The sequence below is a fragment of the Vavraia culicis genome (genome assembly GCF_000192795.1).
Source record: "Vavraia culicis subsp. floridensis unplaced genomic scaffold supercont1.24, whole genome shotgun sequence".
NCBI classification, from domain to species: domain Eukaryota; kingdom Fungi; phylum Microsporidia; family Pleistophoridae; genus Vavraia; species Vavraia culicis.
This window is the reverse complement of record NW_007360627.1, coordinates 37,564-56,924: the sequence shown is the minus strand read 5'-3', so window position 1 is coordinate 56,924 and position 19,361 is coordinate 37,564. Positions and strand designations below refer to the sequence as shown.

The following is a 19,361-nucleotide window of genomic DNA, read 5'->3' as shown; positions in this document are numbered from 1 at the left end:
TGTTGTAGAGCCATGACACAATTGTTACTAAACTGGTATTTAATTAGAAATATTCTATCGTAATAGCATATTTACATATGGTTGTTGACTAGGAATGAGCACTAATCACTGTGGTCTTGATGACCATGTTGCATCTTTTTGACAGGCAATTGGAAAAATTGTAAATGACAGCAACATAAAAATGTTAAATGTGGTATTATAGTCTGATCAATTTAATTAGTATTTATTATGCAAATATTTGTGTGGTTTTGTAGCAATTTTACAGCACAGCTGTTTTCTCTCAAATTGATATGCTATCAGCAAAAAGAAGAAAAAGATGTACCAATATATTGAGAGATGGTGTTGAAGCTAAACAAAGCTAAAAAACGATACAATGCAGAGCAGCATCCTAAGTCTAGGGATAGTTATGGAAGTGCTAGTGTTGCAAACCAACATGAGGATTGGTGGCTGAGTGACGAAATTCATTCTCATTTACGACAGTACATAATTCGAATTCCTCTATGCAACATTTTTGTGTTAATCTTTGAAGCCTTCAGATCACAAAACGACAAAGCATGATAATGGTGAACAGGCTCAAAAAATAAAATGTATCACTGCGTACAGCAGTAGTGTTCGTAGAAAATATAAATACACAATCACAGAACGGTAAATGATGAGATTTCAGGAATTCTCTAGCTGCCATAATACATTATTACTCCAAATTATTTAATATACATTGGGTACAGAACAAAGTTTGATTGCTAAGTAAAATAATTTCTCCCAATATCATGTCATGTTATATTTTGTATATTATTTAAGATCTTTTGGTAAAGGTAAAAAAATAATTTGCATTCGGTAATCACCTCTAAATGTTGTTTTAAAAGAACCACTAGGTTCATTTCAGAAATGAAGTAAGTGCTGGTTCCTTGTTACATGCAAAAATGTTTAGTAAAAGTTTTTGACCTGTCCAAGAACTGATTATTAATCAGTTTTGAGCTGTCTTTTTATACATATTTTATCTTATACAGCATAGGAAGAAATGATGATGGGCACACATTTTATCAGTGAAAGCCTGTAAATGGTGATAATTGTAAATTACCGGGAATTGTGCTAAGATATGTCGCATTATGCGGTAGTGTAGCGAGATTGATAAACAAAAAATCATAATCAAGAATATTGAGCGATCATGGCACAATTTTGACACAAAGATCTTAAATATTAATTATTTGAATAAACTGCCATTAAACAGCTCTTGATACATATTTTTGTGGAGACCAGTTTGTTTATTGCATCATCTTGCTGGTGATCAACCTACTCAGTTTTGTCGGTCGAGTTGGGCTAAAGCTGTTGAATGCATTCCATGTTCAAGATACATCACCTATGTCTTGCTGGAGAGCCTTTGTTCACATATCTACAGTAAAAACTATGCGGATGACTGATCGGTAGACCATAGAAGAAGGGACATCTTCACAAGACCTGGTGTATTAAGGTAGGCTTATGTAAAGTGCATTGATCAAAAATATTTGAAAAACGCTAATAAAAAAACCGATCACTTTTTTATCTCCTACAAATCGTTGAATGCGATTCAAGAGAATGAAATGACAAATTACCATTTCTTAAAGTGGAATAGAAATTGCTAACAAACAGATCGAGCATGTGCTGGGCTGATGACTGAGAAGAACTCATAATACTAATACATGGCTGTATAACAGTTTTGCATAGATGTATTCAAAAGTATTCGTTTTTGGGATATGAGGTTTGAACAAATGTGGTATGTAATGCGATCATGATTCCATTTTCCGATAAATATGCTTTATTTAAATTTTCAGGTGCTTTCTTGGAAGATTGTTTAATTAATACACCTCAAAGCTCACGGCAACTCGCAAGACAAATTTTGTTAGTTCAGAAAGGATGCAAGCAATGAGGAGTGGTGTAAACAAATTAATTTTTATCGATCTAACGTTTTCTTTTTCAGAGGAAACCATCTTTCAACATCAATCAACGTGCAGAAAGCACTAAATCTTTTTTCTACTTCCAAAAATAGGTTAATTACATTTATTGCTTTTTGCTTTTGAAATATTGTTATTTGTGATTCGTAGTCATCACGTAGAAACATCAATCATCGTAAGTTTGGTGTTTATCCGCATTGCAAATGGATGAAAAAGTCATTTCCCAACAAAATGATCAATAAATGGCAAAGCACCCCTAAATTTCTTATCTCGTCAAAATGGACTGTAATTGGCGTTATAGAGCAATAATTGGCTTGTTGTGTGCTACTCACATCGTTTTGGTAAAAAATTTTGTTGATTCTGTAAAATATGAGAGTGAAATACAAAATTCAGATGAAAGTGTTAACGAACACGCAAGTGATAATGGGATGTGTGCGGAGAAGAATGTGATTAGAAATAAGTCGTTTGGAACGTTCAAGAACATGGATTCGCACGATAATGCATTCGGCAAAATAACCATAAACCGTGTAGGGGATGATTGCCGTAGAGATGTGGAACGAGGGAAGGCAAAAAGCAGACGGTACACGGCTAATGGCGGGAATGAGACAGAAGAAATTATTGAGAACAGTTTAGCAGCGATGTGCGCAAAAGCTGATGAAAAAGGAAGAAACGAACGGATCGATGGTTTGAACAATGACACGCGGTTTCAAATCCTTTTTAAATCGACATTAAATTTCAGGAACTGCCTCAAAGATTTGTTCAAATGGTTTTGCGCATATCTGATCAATGGTCAAAACATGGACACAAACGAATCGATTAAGATAATATCGCGCAGTTCTACCACAAGAGCAAGTCATGTGGCCGCAAGGTCCTGTGAAAGCAGGAATGCGTACTGTTTGGAGAACTACACGCACGAGATATTCAAGTTTCACAGATTGTCCCAGGAGCAAATTGAGCAATTTATCGAAACCTACATATCATTCTACAATGACCACGCACCGGAACACTCCATTGTCGATAAGCTGTTCCTGCGCTCGCCGTCACGTATCAAAGAGCGCCATGCTCATTTGGCAGCCCTCAGGACTTTAAACATACGGAACATCAAACGAAGGGACCGCTATGCATTCGTGCCGATTCTGCAATGCACCGAAATAATCTCCGTCATACTTTCCGTGTTATCGTTGTTCAATACTGTTATAGCGTATCATACACGAATACGCGGCAGAAAAACACCGCTCCACAACCTTTACACCACCCAGTACTACATTAGCTGCGTAACATGGGTAGGTTCTATCCTGCTACACATCGATGATAACCGCTTCACCCGTTTTTGTGACTATTTCAGCGCACTTTTAGGAATTATGTATTATTTCTACACGGCAACCGTACGTCTTCTGCTGTCCTTCAAGGTAAGCAACGTCAAAGAAGTAACAACACATCTGTTCAACCTGCTTGCTCTTGTGTATATATCGGTTGTACATCATAATATTAGCAATTTTGATCCCAAGGCTCTCAAATTCGTGTCAGGTATTTTTATTTTCCTTTTTCTCACCGCTATTCTCATTCAATCCGTCTTTTTCCACAACAGGTACATCAAATACGTCGTTTTTTTCACGATTATAGGTCTGATGGCGGAATCGTCTGACATTGAGCCGTTTTGCTTTGTTCTTGATTCGCATGCTATGTGGCACCTCTTTATTGGAATACAGAATTTCTACTACAATCGTTACTTAGAGGAAGAAATCTCCTTGATGGGAGGTGATCGCTAGTATGAGCAGCTTCTTGCTCAGCAGGTATTAAATTCCATTTTGAACGTCGTTCTTGCAATTTGCCCAGTTTATCGGATATAATACGTGGTTTATCATTGGATTGCAAATACGGGCAGTCTTTCACAGCCTTTCGACCGCTGTGCTAATTGCGCGTTTATTACCGAATTGAAAGGCATTTACTTGCCATCGATCTCCTTCCAAAAATTGATTTAATTGCTAGCACTGCGCTCTGCCCACTAGATATAGTTTCTTGGTAATTTACTATCTATCTTAGTTTAAACAGCTTTTGGTTCATGAATCGGTATTTTTCTCATGTATTGGCATGATGTACTAAATTAGCTGCGACAACGGTAGGGCACAATTCACGATTACTATAAAATGGAGATTGATGTGTACACTCAGTGATAGTGGACCAGAAATGTTTTTTTGCTCAGTGCAGGTGTTGATTGTGTGGTATAAGGTAGGTAGGGCACCGTATTTGCTGTTCAAGGAGGTGCTTTATTTAGTGCAGTAGGAAAGCGTGATAATTCAACGATAGTGATCATAAGATTGTCTTTTAGGTGGTTGCACCGTACCTGAACGGCATCATTTCTATAACGAGCTATGTTGGTGCCATTTTTATCTTTATTTAAGTCATATTTTCTTTGTGACTGAGCACATTATTTTATTTATGATCTAGCGACACGGTCAATAAAGTGGGTGAATATGGAAAAGTTAAGTTTAAACACCATTTGTGCACCTCTGTTATTTGAAAAGGTAGATTAATCGATTTAATACGCTCCAACCACCACATACACACATCTCCTATTTTTTATTTCTTGGTTGCGCATCGATTGAATGGCAAGGTTGCTCCCGAGAATCGTCGTGTTCTATTGATCCTTGGCATACGTACTAAATAAACCATCACCACATTTTAAATTTGCAAGCACTTCTCATCATTTCAGCGATAGTTCTGTTTTATTTTTACCTGATGCAATTTCTTAGAAATATGCGCAACAAACGCTCTCCAGCCTCTTTGTCAACATCACCTTTTTATACATTTTCCCATTTGTTCGTTCCTGTACATTGTTCTGTTCCATTACTCGGTTCCGATCTTCATTAAAAATTGATAAAACTTTTTTTGTCCCCACCCCCACAAATGTTTGTCTTCCTCTCCTGTATCACGGCACTCGTCCACATACTCCCCAAGAATACGCATGTGGAGACGTATATGCACAGTCTGCTGGCCAACCAGATCACGCAGGGATTCTTTTCGCCATCACAGGGCAACAACTGCAAGTACACGGTTACCATCGAATCGGTCTCTGATGATCGCGTGCTTTTCTACTCACCCAATCTCACGCCGAACGAAAGAACGCACTTCAGCTTTGTGAACGACGAGCCTAAAAACCTCAGGATTCACATTGAGCTGCTTCCTATCGATCCAAACATACCGTACGAACCCGGAAAAATGCAACTATCGTTTTACTCGAAGTTTAACACGTTCGATAAGGATGTGGCCAAGTCACACGCGGTCGAGCCGGCAATTAAGCAGCTCATTGAATTTGAGAAGCTGCTGCACCAGGTTATTATGAGGACACAGGCGAAGAAGGAGAAGATGTTTGCCATCATGAGATCGCAGAAGACACTGTTTGCGTCCGTTACGTTCCTTTCCTTCCTCACGTTTGTTGTGTTTGTCGGTGTCAATTTGTATCAAATGAAGAAAATCGAGAAGTTCTTTAGAATGAAGAAGCTACTGTGATTAAAAAGCGTTTTATAGGAGGAGTGTCCCGGAGTGAGTGTTTTACGAGGGGCGCACTGGTGTTATTGGTGATGCGTGCGGGTTGTAAAAGGCCCATGTGTTTTCTTCGTCCATTTTTTGCTTACATTTCTGTTTTGTACGCTCTATGCTCCGGCAGTGTTCTGCTATAAAAATGAGGATGAGCATTGCCTTGTGCGTGGAGCACGCTAAGACGTGTTTAACAGAACTGCAGAAGAGAGTGGAACAATGAACACGAACTGTGTCGTGTGCCGTTACTGAATTATCAATGTGATGAATGATCAATGCGCACGCTCACAGGTTTTACAGCAATGGTTAATTTATTAGACCAAAATATCGTGTTAAAAGGTGCATGTTGCGAAAGGTAGAACAAGCTGTGGAAGTGCAAGAAGCACGTATCATCGCGTTAAAGAGGAGTACTGGCAGAAGATGCATTTAAGAAGTTTCCTTGTTGGCCTGAGTACGGTTGTGGATGAATTTTGGTGAAGCCATTGTACGGCTTATCCGTGTTTGGTATGGCTAAGCGATTATTTAAGAAACGGGATGCGGTAATTCGTTGTGAAGTGTTAAATGGCGATGCAGATCAGCGTTCTAATCTTTAAACATGTTGTAAACTGGTTTTGAAGAAGGATTGGCAGCAATTGGAAATACCAGTGCCCTCTCAGAAGGGTTCGCGGGCCATCCTACATTTCAACACGTGTTAAATTAGGCCGTTGGTGCTAAGGGCTATGACTGGGATTGGCCCTAAGCGTATTGAACAGAATATGTGAACGCAAGGTGGCACCAAACAAAGCTGCTGTTGAAAAAATAGAAATGTTACCTGTTCAAGTGCTTTTGGCAGTGATAGGAACAACAAGTTTAGTAAAACGGAAATATTTCGCATGTTTAATCGACGTATTGAGCCAAACACGTATTGACCAACTGCTCAATACAACAAATTTATTTTTTGCGTATAACTCCTCATATGAACAGCCAAGCAACCTGGTAACATACCATTTAAATGTTGAACGATTCGTTCCTGTCAAAATACGCCCTTCCCTCATCCTCAATCGCACACACATCCTCTTCATCCGGATCTCCCTCAACTGTCATCGCGTACAATCCTTCGCCATATTCATCAATACGCTGCCATTTCTCGACCCATCCACCCTTCTTTAGGACACCAATCAACCCTTTGTAACTGTAAGAGGTGCTATTTGCGTTCTTACAGTTCTTGCAGCCCTCTTTCTTCAGCTCTTGAATGGGTATCAACGCCGAACAGAGCATGCATGCTTTGTACTTCTTTTTTGAGGTGTAGCTTTTTTCTGCCAACATCGATTGTGAGGGGCTAATTAATTAAAAATACTTAAAGATGACCCGTTTGGCAGGGAACTGATGAGATGGTACATTTTCGGTTTTGCAGAAACAAAGTCAATAAAGCTGAAAGGCAAATGTTTTATGTTCATGTATCAAGATGGTCCAGCGATCCTCTCCGATGCGTTCGTTTAGTGAAAGATATCCCAAGGCAAGTGAGCACACAGCGAGAGACAGCCTTAATAAGAATTCTGAAGAACCAGCACGTGCGTAGACTGCAACAAAACACTTTACCACATCCAAAGCTATGCTCCTCGGTTTTCAGCTCGCGTGATAGCAACTCTCATTTCCTTCCTCTGATTAAGAATTTCCATAGCAGCCTTTAAATGAATATTATGGATTCACTGCCTAATTTTTTGGTTCGAAACTGAGCTCTGCAATAAAATAAAATGGTTTGCTCGACCAAATGCCGTTAAGATAAAATGCTACAACCTTTTTGCTGTAGGTGTCCCTCCTATGGTACAACAAACCGTTACTATTTCGAGGTAGCGCCACGGCACGCCAACTCCACAGTAAAACACCATCCTTGTCAAAAATATTACTTTTTTGCGTCAGCATTGAGCAAAGTGCCCTTCCTAAGCGACAAACCTTGTCTGTCACAGGAAGTACGCTTGGTTACCTCCTCGTGCAACAGCACCTGAGCAAAAATCGCTGTTGCCGAACACCCAGCACCGTTTCTCTTAAATTTCAGGATACCGTAGCGATGACCAAATCAATCAAAAATGGGCCAAATTCACCAACTGCCGTGGCTGTAAATTTATTTTTAACATGCTCTGTGCGTGCACATGCGTAGACAAACATCTTTCAGGAAAACATCTCTCAACCACGAATTTTATTATTCTTTAAAAAGAAGAAAAGACCGCCCAGAACGATAACGAAGATCCCCGCGCACCATCCCATCACGACAACTCTGGGAAAGGGCCTGACAAACACTCCCCTCGAATACTTAACCACCACCATTGTCTCCACACACACGATTGCCATTGACAGCCACAGCTGCCCACGCACAATCTTCTCACTGGTCGCGTAGTACTCGAATGCCTCTCTCACGGCCAGTGCACCGCCAGGCACAAAAATGAGCAGCCTGTACAGATTGATGTTGTGCTCCGTCGGGATGTACAGCAAAAACTTGAGATAGAACACGTTCAGCTCTGCCGCCAGGATAAAAGCAATGAGCGTTATAATTGCGACGTACCGTTTCAACGAGTTGCACAGTTTTATAAACTCGTAGCGCTTTACACGCATCCGCTTGATGAACAGCATGCCCATCTCAATGCCCAGAAAATTGCAGGTGAGCACGTCAAGGATCCAATGGTCCCACCAGCACTCTGCAAAGTTGTCGAGCTGGTGCTGAAGTGAGTACTCCGCAAACTCGAAGAGCACGCTCAGTATCCAGCATATCGTGCGATCGCGGAGCAGAAGGGTCTTGAAGAACCATCCAAAAATGTGCAGCGGCACAAACACGTCTATCTGGTTGATCACGTTGCGCATGTTGATCTCGCAATGCGTAGCGTACGAGCGCTGTGGCAGCGGAACGTTCAGCTCGGTGTAGAAGTAGCTCAGCGCTCTGCGCATGTCCTCCTTCTCAAAGTAGAACATAAGGACGAGAATCACCAGGTAGTATATGCTGCTTGCCTTTACACAGCGCCACAGAATGGCGATGGGCCGCTTGAATATGCTGTCGGTAAACTGCAGCATGCCGATCACGTTGAACACCAGGAACGATGAGAACAGCGCAGACTTGTAGGGATTGCTGGGCATGTTGAATGCATGGTATATCAGCACGGATATGAGGAGAACTAGGAGCGAAAGGGTGTGCGGCTTGGAAAAGAACTCGATGAGTTTTCTATCCGTTTTTACGGTTTTTCTTAGAATGGACATGGCGAGCTGATGAAAAACTGTTTGAGATACTTTTCTGGGGGGGTGGTGTTTTGTTTAAAATTGTGTGGATGTTATTAAAAATTGAGAGGTGGTGGGCAGTACGGCAACTGCGTTTTTGACCGGTTTAGAGAGAAGTGGCGATGAGATGAGAATAAGACGTCCTAGCTGATGACATGTACGTGCAATGAAGAGCACGCTTGAGCACATCCAGTTCATTCTAACGAATCATTCAAATCATTCATACATAAACTGCCAGTGCTCTCATCAGAACTAAAGCAGTTTCTAATTTCGTATTTTCTACACCGCGCCCTTTCAGTGCGCAGTCCGTGACATTCACAGTTCTTCGTTATGGTGGTACCACGTGGTGCACGATTATACATTTATGGCTGTCATTAACAGTACAGCCATTAAAAGTATATTTTTCTCACACATTCTATTTGCGTAACACCTGCACAGCCTATTTCCTATTATAGCCATTTTTGGCATTTACCGTAGAAGAGCAAAGTTAAAGAGCACGAAGCTGAAATTACACCGACATGCACACAAATAGCTAACAAACCACCATTAAATTAATTTTATGATGCCTTGAATCGAACGGGTGCGTTCTCGGCACGTTTTGCGGTTACCGCATCTTACGGCAGCAAGACGGGCAGTGATGCTGAAGCTTTTATGGCAATGATACGCACTGAGCAGATTCGGTACGGCAGTTCAACGAGTGTGGCAGGATAACACACGGATACGGAATGAATGCGCTGCAATAGCGCTGTTTGTGTGATCATGCTCATAACGGGAAAGATGCTGTTCGGTGCGAGTAAAATTGGCGCAATTTGACAATTACTTGGGCGTATCACGGCGTAAAAGAATTTTTACCTGGATGCGATGCCTAAAAGAAATTGTGGCGCCTTCGCATTTTCTTAGCACTACACCGGCTGATGCCGCTGAGCATACAAAACGGGGCACAGGTCAATTCGTGTTGACAGGTGGTAAACACTCCTAAATTGGACAAACACTGTTTGATTGGCGTATACCTCACGTATTGCATTCTTCATCCTCTAACACGTGCCGTATCGGCGTGGCTATGATCATCTGTCGCGGTAAAGACGTACAAGCCCGGTTGTGCTGCTGGTCTTCAAATTTGAACCACGTAACTCCAGCATGGCGAGCAAGCACGTTTTTATGGAAAGTGTCAAAAACGAGTGAAAGGATGTAAAGGAACAGCACGACAGCCTTAATGGTAAAAGAGAAACTGCCACTAGCAGTGCATTCGTGCACAGTGAAGAGAGCAACGGTTCATCTATCCGTTCTTCTTACGATTTTCAAAATGGCAACACAACACTGTCTGACCATGTAATTGAACATTTATGGATTTTTTTGTCGTGTGTGTTGTTCTGGGCCGTTATTTTGGCCATTGCATGCACGCCCTGTCTGCTGTCGTTCTATTTTGATCGAAACTATGAAAATAAAGAGGAGGAGCAGGAACAAAGTAACAGCTGCTCAGAAGAGCAGAGTGGTGTGGATTGTGATGATGAGAGCGAAGAGAGAATGTATTTGATTTGATTTGGTTGTGGTGCACCATGAGCTAGGGATGGTAGAATGTGATTGGTTATTAAAGTAGGTTATTGACTGAGTGTACGGCTCGTGTAAAAGGTGTTTACTAGGTGTAGCATTTAGGGAAAGACTTAGGCTATAAAATATGAATTGGTGCATGCGTCCCAGTAATTTGCTGGTGTAGCATATGCAGGTGTCTCACAGGTGCACAAAAAGTTTTCATCAGAATTGAGAGTGGTTTAACACTCATGCTGTCAAAACGCCTCTCAGGTTCAAAAAGAAAATGCTTCGTCAAAAATTAAGAAAGTGCAACGTGACGTGTTACGTAAATGGAAGTGTGCTGGCTTAAAGTACGATGTGCACGTACACCGGTAAATGCACGCTCTGCGCAGTACATCAGTAATAAAATTTTTTAGTTTTGCTCCACCGTACTGAGGAGACTATACCGAAGGATCAAGGACCAGGCAGATTACTTCGTTTAAAAAAAGGCTGGAAATGCCCCTTTCGAGCCATTAAAAATTAAGAGAAGAAAGTTGAAGGGAAAGAACCGTTCATTTAGTGAAAATTAAGAGAAGAACGTGTCAAATGCATGCTAAAAGTATTTAAGTGAGCATATTTTAGCATTTATGTTGAATGTTGAGCTGTTGGAATTGGATGAAGAGAGCTATGTTCGGCCCAGTGAACATACAAATGGCTATGCTGGTGATTTCTCGGCTCCTTCGATGCAATACGAAGAGAAATGGTCAATATTTGATTTTAGTGGCAATACTACGAACTTTTGCACATTTCTCTTGGTCATTAGCGCGTTGTTCGCAGCCTTATGGTGCTCGGTGTACTACCTGATGAAAATATGTGAAAATGTGATGAATAAGAGGCAAAGGAGTCGTGCAAGACATGAAAGCAAAGACATGGTTCGGCAGAAGGAGAGTAAAGAGCACAGTTCCGATCATAACCAAGTACGTGGTGCGCTGTGCAGTAAACCTGTTAATGTTACAACGTCTCTTGCTGATTGGTGTGATGAAGACACTGAGAGTGATTATGAGAGTTGCAATGATAAGTGAGCAGTAAATTAATTTGCTAATTCTTTTGTTCTAATGGTGAATCGCTGTGTATGACCAGGAGCATTTTCTGCGTTTCACGCATTGTTCGCTGTGAGTTAAAGCCTGTCTCATCGGAATTACCACTCAATGTTTTGCAGTGCCGTATTTGTTCCAAATTAATTTCTTTTTGGAGTACGTTTATTTACCTCTTCACACCAGAACATGCTTTTCTGGCCCACAACTACGTTATTGCTATGCAAAGGATTATTTGCTACTGAATTGCACCGAGAGCAGCAATTTGAACAGTTGCAAACATTTATTTTGGAGGATACCGGAATTACTTGGACTGAGTGTTTCTAAAAATATTTGGCGTGTCACCATTACCGGCAGTGCACCGCAGTAATGGCGTAATATTGTAATTGCTGTGAAGTGTTGGTTGTCTTGATCCATACTGCCTTCGTACACGGTACAATGACAAGTAAATGTAACTTTATTTGATATTCACACTACATCAACGTTTCTACCACATTTCTTGCCGAGGCAACGTCCCCGCTATTCCTTGGTTTTGATCAAAAATGTCTGCGAGCTCATTAAATTTCTAAATGTGTGAACAGAAGATGCTTTTGATCCATTCACGACCTCCACACAATCTTCAACACACCGAGCAGGTTCAATTCTTTGAGCCGTCTTCTATTTTAAGATTATGACAGTGCCAATTACCGATTTGTTGAGCATTTACCATAAAAATAAAAAAATAAAAAAGTGGCCCAGCCATGCACTTCAAAACGTTAAAGGACCTACAACGTGTGCCCATGCAGCGCGCAGCAATTCCGCAGTACCTTTTACCACTTCACAGCGTCACGTCATTCGTTCATTGCACTGCCAAATACGATGAGAAGATAGAAAGATTTTTTGCAGGATGTGATTATGTTTATCTAGTGATTGCTGTTTTGCTGTTTATTTGTATTGTTGCTGTGGCGGCTTGTTCGATAGTGTGGCGGAGATTAACGGTTAAATTTAATGATGATGATGATGAGGAGGAAGGTGTAGAAGAAGGTGTTGAAGAAGGTGTAGAAGAAAGTGTTGAGGAAGGTGTAGAAGAAGATGTAGAAGAAGATGTTGAAAAACATGAAATGAGGAGGAAGGTGTTAAAAACGTGAAATGAAGAGGAAGCGTGATATAGCAATGGTAAAAACTATGCTGCATAATATTTTTAATTAAATAAATACGTTTCAATGTCCCAAGCGTATCAGACGCACCGCAGCTGTTCAACACTTCGGTTCGCTGTTACCGTACGGTACACTAAATATTATTCTGTTGCACAGCTTTTCCTTGCGTTTTTATAGCTCTGTTCAATTGCCATCACACAAACTGCCACACTCCTCTCAACGTGTTCTACAAGCACATTCAACCAAAAGATCAGAAGAGCGTGTCTGTGCAGGGCTGCCAACTAAAACGTACGTTTACTCAAACAATCAACCATTCAAAACGAAACGTACACTCATTTTTGCTTCAAAGGATTTCACCCCGGTAAAAATGTTGCGTAAAAATTACGTACGGCCCTCCGCCAAGCAACTCACCAAAAGCCTAGAAAAACTCTGCAGCTCAGCAACCGTAAAGCTGTCCGATGATTTGTACTGCAGTTTCACCGTTCCTGATAACAATGTTTTAGTTGAACAGGCAGATTGCATTTTTGTAAAGGTTGATGCGGATGATGTTGCCAGGTACTTGGATGCGGAGTAGACCGTTACGGGTGTGGCTTGCACCGCGATTGGTTGCATGCCAGCCATCGCTTAGATCTGCGAATGCTGTCCACGCTTTTGCGCCAATTAAAGCATCTTCTTTGCGAACGGTAGTGCCTGCTGCTATGCCGCACTTGCTGCGCTATTTCCGTCTGCAACACGGAGCAAGGGCCCACTGCCTACCCAGCGGTATTTGTTCGTATTTTTGTTTAACACGCCAATCTTTCCTTTCTTCCACTAAAAATAGTTTGCTTACCTCCTCGTACGACCATTTTACTTTTCCAACCACTCCCCCAATGCAGGCTCTAAAAGCTAATTTCTATTAAACTGCGCTTTACGTGCAAGAGGGCGTTTCCAGTTCACCAGCCACAAACGCATTTTTAACCATGTTCGGTTGATGAAGGAGGTAAACCAACGGGTGCTAGCGAAAAGAAATGAACCGCATCTATGGTAATTAATTTAACGTGCCAATCATTTTACTTTCGTTTAGTGTTTGTATCGGTAAATTTATTTGAATTGCCCTGCAGCTCTACGGCAATAAATTGGTGAAAATGCTGCGCAGTAATGATTTATTTGAATTGCCCTGCAGCTCTACGTTTAATACCTCACAACAATGTCTCTGCCGTATACCATCCTGCTTTTCTCCACCTGACCATCGCTGTACCCGTAAATTAGCGAGCCGTATGGCGGTACAAACTCGTCGTATGCCTGTGTTACCTTTCGCTCTGTGCCGGCCAGCACAATAAAAAGTGGCAACGTAAAAAAAATGAGCATGTCTCTAAAATAGTGCGGGTAGGAAATGAAAAGGGCTAAGAAATTGCACTGATAATTTATAAATGGCACAGCTTTACCGCTGAGGATGTTCACGATTTGCAACTGCGTGTTGATAGAACTGTTGGGGTGCAGGCACGGTAATTGCGTGCAATTACTAATTTTGGTGCTGCTTTGGTTACTCTAACCAAACTGAGCAGCGTGTAGAACACGGCACTCAACTAGAGGTAAAAGTGCAAGTGTGTGCACGGTTGCAGTTTCTTGGAAAGGACCGCATTGGTTAGAACGTGCGGTAATTTTTCGTTTGCAGTGAAAAATGAATTTGTTTTTCTTACAGAACGTAGCCGTACCGTGATGCGATAAAAGTATTTTAGTACCAAATTATGTTTTAGTTCATGAACTGCTGCCCGTTTCAATAATCTGTTCCTTTTCGTGAGTCCCCGTATCTTATACTTTAAATTCTTTATTTTCTACATTGCTTGCTCAAAAGTGTTAAAATTGCTTTACGCACCTCATCCACAGTAAATACGTGCTTAAAATGCTTTGCTTTACTTCATGATGGTGGTATTTTAATTAACATTTTATTTCCTGCAAAGGAAATAAAATTACTGCATTTGCGAACTATCTCCAAACATTGGCACATAGAAGCAATTAATTTATGAGAAGAAAAGAAATTCTCACTAAAAATATTTAGTTCCTTTCCTTATGCCGATGAATAAACCATTTTTGATGAAAGTAACCTCAAAATGATTTATACCATGCTGCCAACCAGCATTTAAACCACTCGTTCACAATTCTTCTCTTCACCACTCCGTGCTATTCGTTTTTTACTTCAGTTCTTCAGTAGCACTGTGCACACCTCCTATTTTGCAAATATCCTTTCTCTATATTTGCTGTGCTGCACATTTATTTTTAAAGGCTTGTAAACGCATCAAATACTTTTCCTTTCTTTACACGCACTTTTGCTTATATTTTCGTACCACAGCACCTAAATAACGCACTGTTCTGGTGCACTGGACTGACCAGCACTTGGTATTTATGCATTCACTCCATACCCAACAGCACGCCTAAGCCGTACTACTATCACCTACTTTTCTTGTTAAGCCCTTTACCACACCAACCTAAGAAAAGGTGAGTCTCTGCTACTTTCCACGCAGCACGATCAACGTTTACCCCACCATTCACATTTTCGTTAAATACGTTCTCTCATCGCATAAACATTTCAAACACAGCACATAATTATAGTTTGCCATGTTTTGACCAAGCAAGTGGTGATAGTGTAGTCGGTTATCACATCCGCCTAACACGCGGGAGGTCCTCGGTTCAATTCCGAGTCACCACACACTTTTTTGCCATTTACACGCACCGTACAATCTCTCAATTATGCATTATGCTTATCCTGTTCTACACAAGCACGCATAACAATCTTAACTGTACTTTATAGCATTTATTTACAAATCGTGTTCAGCATTAATTTCACTTCATGCAATACATGAACAAAAACAGTATGGCACACATCACTGTCAGGCACCCTAGGGCACATACACATATCTCCCGTCATCGTACACCACAATGCCCTTCTCCACCGCAACCTTTAACCCTTCATCCACACCCTCTCCAATGAGATGTTCAAGCTCATTCTCACTCATCTCCTTTCTTCTCTTCATCAGCCTGCATATTCTTGAGAGCACTATGCTGTTGTTGTTTGTGCTCTGCTTGCTGAACGGTGTTGATCGTGGTTTAGAGCACTTTAGATCGGCGGTAAGGTCCTTTTCTATTTTGTAGGTGTCCGTTGTGTGAACGAATCGGTGGCATAGTTCATTATCGATGCCTTGCCGGTTATTTTCATTTTTTGTGCGCATATTTGTGCCCAATCCTTCTCCTTCATTACCGTTATAAGCACCGGTCCTGTCGCTATTTGCATACACCCCCTCCGCACTTCCTCTACCACACCCCTCCGCACTTCCTTTACCACACTCCTCCGCACTTCCTTTACCACACCCCTCCATTACACAACCACTCACTCACCACATAATCATCCCCATCCAATACAATAACACCTTCCTCTGCCATCCTACCCACATTATCAAGCACGCACTCCCTGTCCCCCATCATACTTACCAACTCGCTCACACGTCCCTGCCCCTTCTTCAACACTGCAAACATCACCAAATTTATGCGCATTACAACGCTGCCAATGCGCACGTCCATCGTGCTCAGCTCGTAATCATAAACCAGTTTATGCGTGTTATGCATTGCGGAGTAGAACGCTTTGAAGGCTGACAGCTCGTGTAGCGGGGGGTATTTTATACCTCGTGGTGTGAACGGCCACATATGACTTGTAAGTATTCTGTGGTGTATCGGTTGCTTAAGTACTATCGTGTTGATTGATGAGTCATGCACAACCTTATTATCATTCTTATTCTGTTTATGCACATCCTTATTATTACTATTATTCTGTTTATGCACAACCTTATTATCACTCTTATCTTGTCCATGCACAACCTTATTATCACTATTATTCTGTTTATGCATAACTATACTATCAGTATTTGGTATTGCCCCCACATATAACCTCTTATACGCATTTCTACCCGCTACGTATTCATTCCCACGCTCATACTCCTCCATCAAACCATAGCTACGTATCAAATCGCCCAGCATGTGTTCGCACTTCCTGAACAGGTTGGGCATAAAGTACGCCTTGAGCTGCTCCATTACTTCACGCTCTCTGCTCACGTTCACAACGTGCGATAGCAAACGGTTCATCATTTTCTTCTCGTAGTAGTGGATGAAGGCGTCCGTGTTGGTGTATGGCATTATTTTGAGGAAAGGCTGCAGAATGGTGGGATGGAACGGCTTGGCATCGCCTGCATTTGCACGTATCTCGTTATTTATGCACGTACTATTTGCATTTATCCTGCTGTTTATGCACATGTCATTGGTGTCTACGTGGTTGTTCATGCCGGTGATACCATCCGGTCCTGATCCGTCACCCACAAACCCAAGCTCATCATCACTCACAGCACCATCCAAGAGCACCTCCTTCTCCACCCGTCCGTCCACCAGCCCATCAATCCATCGCACCATCCTCTCAACATTGCAGTTCCTCTCCACCACCACGATCCTGTACCTCTCAACAACAGTCCGTACACCCGTCCTGTCCCAAAAATGAGCAATCATGCGCTCAAACTGCTCATTTATGCACAACGCATCGATACGCACGCTCCGTAAGTACGCGGCCATTCCACGCTCAAAGAGCGCATTCGTGCGCCCATCGTTCAGCTCGTATATCGTTCGGTAATCATCAAAGTACCGAATGCATTGCTCAATTATGTGGGCGGAGTACGGCAGCACGAAGTGGCTGATGAGTGCCTGGTTGTGTGCTGGGAATGAAACGGGCAGCATGTAACACGTCCTGTTCGCCATCTCATGCGTTATTATACGTTGCGCTTCATGCGCATAGTTGGACGTGAGTGCCACGCGAGTGTACAGCGCATTAATGCGCATGAACAGTGCATGCTCGTATGTTAATGCGTAATAAGTGGAGTGCTCCACTTTTATGCGCATGAATGCGTGCAACACGTGCACGAGAGCGTGTGTATCGTTGTGATCTGGTGCACTGTCCGATACGTGCACGGTGGTGCACACCGCATCACCGAAGTGCACCAGCCGGTCGAGCACGTGCGCGTGCCACATGTCCATGCCCATCTCGTACACATCCCAGCGCTCCGTGTTGAGCAGAAAGCACAGGTCTGAAAGGTTCGAGATAAATGAGCTGAATGCATCGAAGTAGTGCGCGTATCTGCGGATCAATTCCTTGAGAACAGCGGGAGAAGCGGTGCACGTGTTTATGTACGGACCGGGTGGCAGCCGTTCAATTGCACGGTCGTCAAAAGGAGCAGCGTTGGGGTGCGCTGCACCAAAAGGCACGCTAGCACTGCTACCATTTACCGTACTAGTTCCTGTGTTAATTTCCTTTACCGTGTTGATGCCATCCCTGCTGCCATCCCTGCTGTCAATCACTACCCCATCACCATCTATACCGTCATCACTACCCCCCTCCACACACCCACATTCCTCCACATGCCCCTCATACCCATCAACAATACGCCCATACCACCACAAACACTCCTCCACAACACCACCAACCACCGTATCCCTGACCGCATCCAAACACCCGTTCAATCCAAAAATACTGTCGTACAAATTCACGGCAGATATCGTTTTGTTACGTGCCAGCCGTATTATCTGGTCCTTCAGGACTGACAGGTTGCATTTGTTTTTTGGGATGTCCATGAGGGGTGGAATGGCTTGTTTTGTTTGTTTGTTGTGATTTATTACGTGGTATGGAGCGGGGGGAGGTGATGAGGATGGAGAATAATCGGCATTTTGAAAATAATTGAGAATACTTGGTATTATGTGAGCATAGCGGTACATACATGGTTAAGTTGTAATATATGATAAGCAGCATACGTATGGTATACCGTGCTGTTGTGCCCATGGCATGTAAAAGTGCTCATCTTTTCAACAATTTCCATTTATTCCAAGGATAGGATCGGTAATTTGCGGTGTGTTCCAGCTCCTTCCTCATCTTTGCTTTTTATCACTTCTTCCTCATCCCTACCTTTCTCATCCCTACCTTTCTCATCCCTACCTTTCTCATCCCTACCTTTCTCATCCCTACCTTTCTCATTCCTACCTTCCTCATCCCTATCTTTCTCATTCCTACCTTCCTCATTCCTACCTTCCTCATTCCTACCTTCCTCATTTCTACCTTCCTCATTCCTACCTTCCTCATCCCTACCTTCCTCATTCCTACCTTTCTCATCCCCTTTTTCTACCCCCATTTCTTAACCATCCTCTTACCCCCCTTCATGCCCTGCCAGCACCCCATAAAACTGAACAAGCTATGCGCACTGTGCGGTCAAGAAGTGCAAGACACAGAAAATACAAAATTTTATAACGCATTGCACAGCAACAGTCGATTGAGGGTTGATAAAAGTACCATTGATGGTATGTACGTGCGGTACAGGGATGAGCTGATACAAAAGAAGAAGATGATCTTGGTTGTGGACCTGGATCAAACAATACTGCACAGCATTGAGGTTAAGGGAGGAAGAGTAGGAGACAATGGCAGTAGGAATAGAAACGGTGAGTGTGGTGGTAGGGGCATCACAAACAAACAACTATTACAAGCACGGCCAAGGCAACCGCTCCCCTCCTCGTTCACATACACCCTCGCATCAACAACCATGAAAACAACCCTTCGTCCCCATCTCCACACCTTCCTCACCGAGTTAAATGAAATGTTCCACATGCACATCTACACCATGGGCACATCGGAGTATGTGCACCAAATAACGAACGTAATTGACAGGGATAGATCGTTGTTTGGTGATAGGATCGTAACACGTGATGATGAGGTGCTTGTTAAGAGATTGGAGCGGTTGTTTGGTGATAGAGAGGATATGGTGGTTGTTATTGATGATAGGGGAGATGTTTGGGAGTATTGTGGTAATTTGGTGATGATACGACCGTTTTTTGGGGTTGACTGTGGGGGTGAGGAA

At 42.4% G+C, this 19,361-nt stretch overlaps 10 protein-coding genes and 1 non-coding gene across 11 annotated transcripts; 6 read left to right on the top strand and 5 right to left on the bottom strand.

The window, feature by feature from the left end:
• Positions 1–2,139: 2,139 nt before the first annotated feature.
• On the top strand, positions 2,140–4,520 carry VCUG_01525 (uncharacterized protein). Its single transcript, XM_008076352.1, has one exon. The coding sequence runs from the start codon at positions 2,207–2,209 to the stop codon at positions 3,695–3,697; it is 1,491 nt and encodes a 496-aa protein (XP_008074543.1). The 5' UTR covers positions 2,140–2,206; the 3' UTR covers positions 3,698–4,520.
• Positions 4,521–4,835: 315 nt separating this feature from the next.
• VCUG_01524 (uncharacterized protein) lies at positions 4,836–5,458 on the top strand (the record flags this gene model as incomplete). The annotated part of the gene is made up of 1 exon (XM_008076351.1): positions 4,836–5,458. One exon carries the CDS (start codon positions 4,836–4,838, stop codon positions 5,436–5,438), a length of 603 nt encoding a protein of 200 aa, XP_008074542.1. The 3' UTR covers positions 5,439–5,458.
• Positions 5,459–6,302: 844 nt separating this feature from the next.
• VCUG_01523 (uncharacterized protein) lies at positions 6,303–6,770 on the bottom strand (the record flags this gene model as incomplete). Its single annotated transcript, XM_008076350.1, has 1 exon — positions 6,303–6,770. The coding sequence occupies one exon, from the start codon at positions 6,768–6,770 to the stop codon at positions 6,453–6,455; it is 318 nt and encodes a 105-aa protein (XP_008074541.1). The 3' UTR covers positions 6,303–6,452.
• An 855-nt stretch (positions 6,771–7,625) lies between these two features.
• On the bottom strand, positions 7,626–8,717 carry VCUG_01522 (uncharacterized protein). Its single transcript, XM_008076349.1, has one exon. The coding sequence runs from the start codon at positions 8,688–8,690 to the stop codon at positions 7,629–7,631; it is 1,062 nt and encodes a 353-aa protein (XP_008074540.1). The 5' UTR covers positions 8,691–8,717; the 3' UTR covers positions 7,626–7,628.
• A 2,041-nt stretch (positions 8,718–10,758) lies between these two features.
• On the top strand, positions 10,759–11,306 carry VCUG_01521 (uncharacterized protein). Its single transcript, XM_008076348.1, has one exon. It carries the CDS (start codon positions 10,865–10,867, stop codon positions 11,297–11,299), a length of 435 nt encoding a protein of 144 aa, XP_008074539.1. The 5' UTR covers positions 10,759–10,864; the 3' UTR covers positions 11,300–11,306.
• Positions 11,307–12,051: 745 nt separating this feature from the next.
• VCUG_01520 (uncharacterized protein) lies at positions 12,052–12,443 on the top strand (the record flags this gene model as incomplete). Its single annotated transcript, XM_008076347.1, has 1 exon — positions 12,052–12,443. The coding sequence occupies one exon, from the start codon at positions 12,052–12,054 to the stop codon at positions 12,436–12,438; it is 387 nt and encodes a 128-aa protein (XP_008074538.1). The 3' UTR covers positions 12,439–12,443.
• Positions 12,444–15,059: 2,616 nt separating this feature from the next.
• Positions 15,060–15,133, top strand: VCUG_02813. Its single transcript has one exon. It is a non-coding gene; the product is annotated as a tRNA-Val (tRNA).
• A 181-nt stretch (positions 15,134–15,314) lies between these two features.
• Positions 15,315–15,800, bottom strand: VCUG_01519 (uncharacterized protein; the record flags this gene model as incomplete). Its single annotated transcript, XM_008076346.1, has 1 exon — positions 15,315–15,800. One exon carries the CDS (start codon positions 15,798–15,800, stop codon positions 15,324–15,326), a length of 477 nt encoding a protein of 158 aa, XP_008074537.1. The 3' UTR covers positions 15,315–15,323.
• On the bottom strand, positions 15,784–18,090 carry VCUG_01518 (uncharacterized protein; the record flags this gene model as incomplete). The annotated part of the gene is made up of 1 exon (XM_008076345.1): positions 15,784–18,090. The coding sequence occupies one exon, from the start codon at positions 18,088–18,090 to the stop codon at positions 15,784–15,786; it is 2,307 nt and encodes a 768-aa protein (XP_008074536.1).
• Positions 18,091–18,326: 236 nt separating this feature from the next.
• Positions 18,327–19,243, bottom strand: VCUG_01517 (uncharacterized protein). The gene has a single exon (XM_008076344.1). It carries the CDS (start codon positions 18,639–18,641, stop codon positions 18,333–18,335), a length of 309 nt encoding a protein of 102 aa, XP_008074535.1. The 5' UTR covers positions 18,642–19,243; the 3' UTR covers positions 18,327–18,332.
• On the top strand, positions 18,665–19,361 carry VCUG_01516 (FCP1-like phosphatase, phosphatase domain-containing protein; the record flags this gene model as incomplete). Its single annotated transcript, XM_008076343.1, has 1 exon — positions 18,665–19,361. A coding segment is annotated over exon 1 (693 nt), but the record flags the coding sequence as incomplete, so codon positions are not given.